Consider the following 4183-nt stretch of genomic DNA (forward strand, 5'->3'; position numbering starts at 1 on the left):
GTGTGTGTGTGTGTGTGTGTGGTGTGTTGTGTGTGTGTGTGTGTGTGTGTGTGTGTGTGTGTGTGTGTGTGTGTGTGTGTGTGTGGTGTGTGTGTGTGTGTGTGTGTGTGTTGTGTTATGGAGCTGTTGCATGCTGGTGAGATCTAAACAGTTGTTGCATTACTGACCCTCTTTATAAATGCTAACCGGTTCAGTGAACGCCGTCCCCATTGTCATTTCAATGTGCAATGCAGGACAAGCCACACATTTCCCTCTACTTAAAGACAATTATCATGAACATCAGCTTTGGAGTAGGTACGACATCTCATTCATCTTCCCATCCTGCCCCTTACTGGCTGAATGAAACAATAGTTTTTTAGCATTAGCATGTACCCTAGTTAGAATAGAGAAAACTACAGAGAAGGTCTTCTGTCTGTCTGTCTGTCTGTCTGTCTGTCTGTCTGTCTGTCTGTCTGTCTGTCTGTCTGTCTGTCTGTCTGTCTCGTCTTCGTCCGTCCGTCCGTCCGTCGTCCGTCCGTCCGTCGCGTCGTCGTCCGTCTCCGTCCGTCGTCCGTCGTCCGTGCGTCGTCGTCCGTCGTCCGTCTGCTGCCTGCCCTGTCTTCTGTCTGTCTGTCTGTCTGTCTGCATGCCTCAGGGGAAGCAGAGAGCTAATAATTGTAGTATAAAAGGGATGCAATACATGGAGGCCAATTAACTACAGTGGTGGCATGCATAATAGAGCAGGTTAGGGTTGCTAGCTAGGATACACACAGACATAACTGAATAATACTGCTGTCCTGGGGGGGGGGGGGGGGGGGGGGGGAGAGACAGAGAGAAGAGAGAGCGAGAGACACGAGAGACAGAGAGACAGAGAGACAGAGAGACAGAGAAGGATTCAAAAGGAAATTATCTCACAGAAGAAAAATGTCCTCCTGTCTGCTACTACAGTTGAAGACGGAAGTCTACATACACCTTAACCAACTACAATTTAAACTCAGTTTTTCCACAATTCCTGACATTTAATCCGATAAAAAAATTCCTGTCTTAGGTCAGTTGGATCACCACTTTATTTAAGAATGTTAAATGTCAGAATAATAGTAGAGAGAATGATTTATTTCAGCTTTTATTTCTTTTCATCACATTCCCAGTCGGTCAGAAGTTTACATACACTCATTAGTATTTGTAGCATTGCCTTTAAATTGTTGAACTTGGGTCAAACGTTTCAGGTAGCTTCCACAAGCTTCCCACAATCAGTTGGGTGAATTTTGGCCCATTCTCCTGACAGAGCTGGTGTAACTGAGTCAGGTTTGTAGGCCTCCTTGCTCGCACACACTTTTTCAGTTCTACCCACACATTTTCTATGGGATTGAGGTCAGGGCTTTGTGATGGCCACTCCAATACCTTGACTTTGTTGTCCTTAAGCCATTTTGCCACAACTTCAGTAGTATGCTTGGGGTCATTGTACGTTTGGAAGACGCATTTGCAACCAAGCTTTAACTTCCTGACTGATGTCTTGAGATGTTTCTTCAATATATCCACATAATTTTCCTGCCTCATGATGCCATCTATTTTGTGAAGTGCACCAGTTTGGAAATTGCTCCCAAGGATGAACCAGACTTGTGTAGGTCTACAATTTATTTTCTGAGGTCTTGCCTGATTTCTTTAGATTTTCCCATGATGTCAAGCGAAGAGGCACTGAGTTTGAAGGTATGCCTTGAAATACATCCACAGGTACACCTCCAATTGACCCAAACTTCTGGTTGGGGTATGTACGTTGCATTCACTTTAGGGATGACATCGTCGATGCAAGTATTGATGAAGCCTGTGACTGATGTGGTGTACTCTTCCAATGCCATCGGAAGAATCCCAGAACATATTCCAGTCTGTGATAGCAAAACAGTCCTGTAGTTTAGCATCTGCTTCATCTGACCACTTTTTTAATAATCGAGTCATTGGTGCTTCCTGCTTTAATTTTTGCTAGTAAGCAGGAATCAGGAGGATAGAGTTATGGTCAGATTTGCCAAATGGAGGGCGAGGGAGAGCTTTGTACGTGTCTCTGTGTATGGAGTGAAGGTGGTCTAGAGTTTTTCTCCCTCTGGTTGCACATTTAACATGATGGTAGAAATGAGGTAAAACTGATTTAACTTTCCCTGCATTAAAGTCCCCGGCCACTAGGATTGCCGCCTCTGGATGAGCGGTTTCCTGTTTGCTTATGGGTGAGCGTCATCTCTCTGTAGGTGATGGTTATGGAAGGTTTTGGAAGTTTTTTTTGTGGTTGTAGAATTTAACGGCTGTTTTTCTGAATTCTGATAATTAGCCGGTATCGGCCTAATTCTGCTCTGCATGCAATATTTGGTGTTTTACGTTGTACACTGATCATCTCTTTCTCTCTCTTTTTACATAAACCACGATTGGTGTCCCGGCATTGAATTGCCAAATAAATGTGTTGTTTAAATGTTTAAAGTATAAAAAACAAAGACCTACCTCATGCTAGTGCAGTCTTCCATACAGTCTGTAATCCAGTAGACACTCTTCTTCGTGGAAGATGGATAATTACAGGAGGCGGGACGAAGGAGTGTCTTACTATTGGATCTTTAAGAAAGGAAATCAGAAGGAAAGGAAGTAAAGTAAAGATGGTAGCTAACTAGGTTAGCGATTAGTAATCTCTGAAGTAAAGTAAAGATGGTAGCTAACTAGGCTAGCGATTAGTAATCTCTGAAGTAAAGTAAAGATGGTAGCTAACTAGGCTACGCATTAGTAATCTCTGAAGTAAAGTAAAGATGGTAGCTAACTAGGCTAGCGATTAGTAATCTCTGAAGTAAAGTAAAGATGGTAGCTAACTAGGCTAGCGATTGAACATCTCAAGGGAGTTCCCTAACACTCGGGTTCTCTCTTAATCGTCTGGTTCTACATCCAGGGAGTCCCTGAACACTCTGTTTCTCTCTTACTGTCTGGTTTTACATCCAGGGAGTCCTGAACAATCTGGTTCTCTCTTACTGTCTGGTTCTACATCCAGGGAGTCCCTGAAACTCTGGTTCTCTCTTACTGTCTGGTTTTACATACAGGGAGTCCTGGACACTCTGGTTCTCTCTTACTGTCTGGTTCTACATCCAGGGAGTCCCCGAACACTCTGGTTCTCTTATTGTCTGGTTTACATCAGGGAGTCCCTGAATACTCTGTTTCTCTCTACTGTCTGGTTTTACATCCAGGGAGTCCCTGAACAATCTGGTTCTCTCTTACTGTCTGGTTTTACATCCAGGGAGTCCTGGACACTCTGGTTCTCTCTTACTGTCTGGTTCTACATCCAGGGAGTCCCTGAATCTCTGGTTCTCTTATGTCTGGTTTCTACATCCAGGGAGTCCTGAACTCTCTGGTTCTCTTATTGTCTGGTTTTACATCCAGGGAGTCCCTGAACACTCTGGTTCTCTCTTACTGTCTGGTTTTACATCCAGGGAGTCCCTGAACACTCTGGTTCTCTCTTACTGTATGGTTTTACATCCATGGAGTCCTGACAATCTGCTTCTCTCTTACTATCTGGTTCTACATCCAGGGAGTCCTGAACACTCTGGTTCTCTCTTACTGTCTGGTTCTACATCCAGGGTGTCCTGAGCACTCTGGTTCTCTTATTGTCTGGTTTTACATCCAGGGAGTCCCTGAACACTCTGGTTCTCTCTTTCTGTCTGGTTCTACATCCAGGGAGTCCCTGAACAATCTGGTTCTATCTTACTGTCTGGTTTTACATCCAGGGAGTCCTGAACACTCTGGTTCTCTTATTGTCTGGTTTTACTCCAGGGAGTCCCTGAACACTTGGTTCTCTCTTTCTGTCTGGTTCTACATCCAGGGAGTCCCTGAACACTCTGGTTCTCTTATTGTCTGGTTTTACATCCAGGGAGTCCCTGAACACTCTGGTTCTCTCTTTCTGTCTGGTTCTACATCCAGGGAGTCTTGAACATCTGGTTCTCTCTTTCTGTCTGGTTCTACATCCAGGGAGTCCCTGAACATTCTGGTTCTCTCTTTTCTGTCTGGTTCTACATCCAGGGAGTCCTGAACACTCTGGTTCTCTCTTTCTGTCTGGTTTTACATACAGGGAGTCTTGAACACTCTGGTTCTCTCTTACTGTCTGGTTTTACATACAGGGAGTCCTTGAACACTCTGGTTCTCTCTTACTGTCTGGTTTTACATCCAGGGAGTCCTGAACACTCTG

General features: G+C 44.4%; 1 protein-coding gene across 1 annotated transcript in view; it reads right to left on the minus strand.

The window, feature by feature from the left end:
- Window positions 1-1835, minus strand: part of LOC112078385 (zona pellucida sperm-binding protein 3-like) — a 6542-nt gene extending 4707 nt beyond the window's left edge. Inside the window, exon 1 of the mRNA XM_024144650.2 lies at window positions 1764-1835. Coding sequence (XP_024000418.2) covers window positions 1764-1835 — 72 coding nt within the window. The remainder of the gene's footprint in view (window positions 1-1763) is intronic.
- Between the last annotated feature and the right edge of the window lie 2348 nt (window positions 1836-4183).

Source organism: Salvelinus sp. IW2-2015, unplaced genomic scaffold (assembly GCF_002910315.2).
Source record: "Salvelinus sp. IW2-2015 unplaced genomic scaffold, ASM291031v2 Un_scaffold5605, whole genome shotgun sequence".
Taxonomy (NCBI): Eukaryota; Metazoa; Chordata; class Actinopteri; order Salmoniformes; family Salmonidae; genus Salvelinus; species Salvelinus sp. IW2-2015.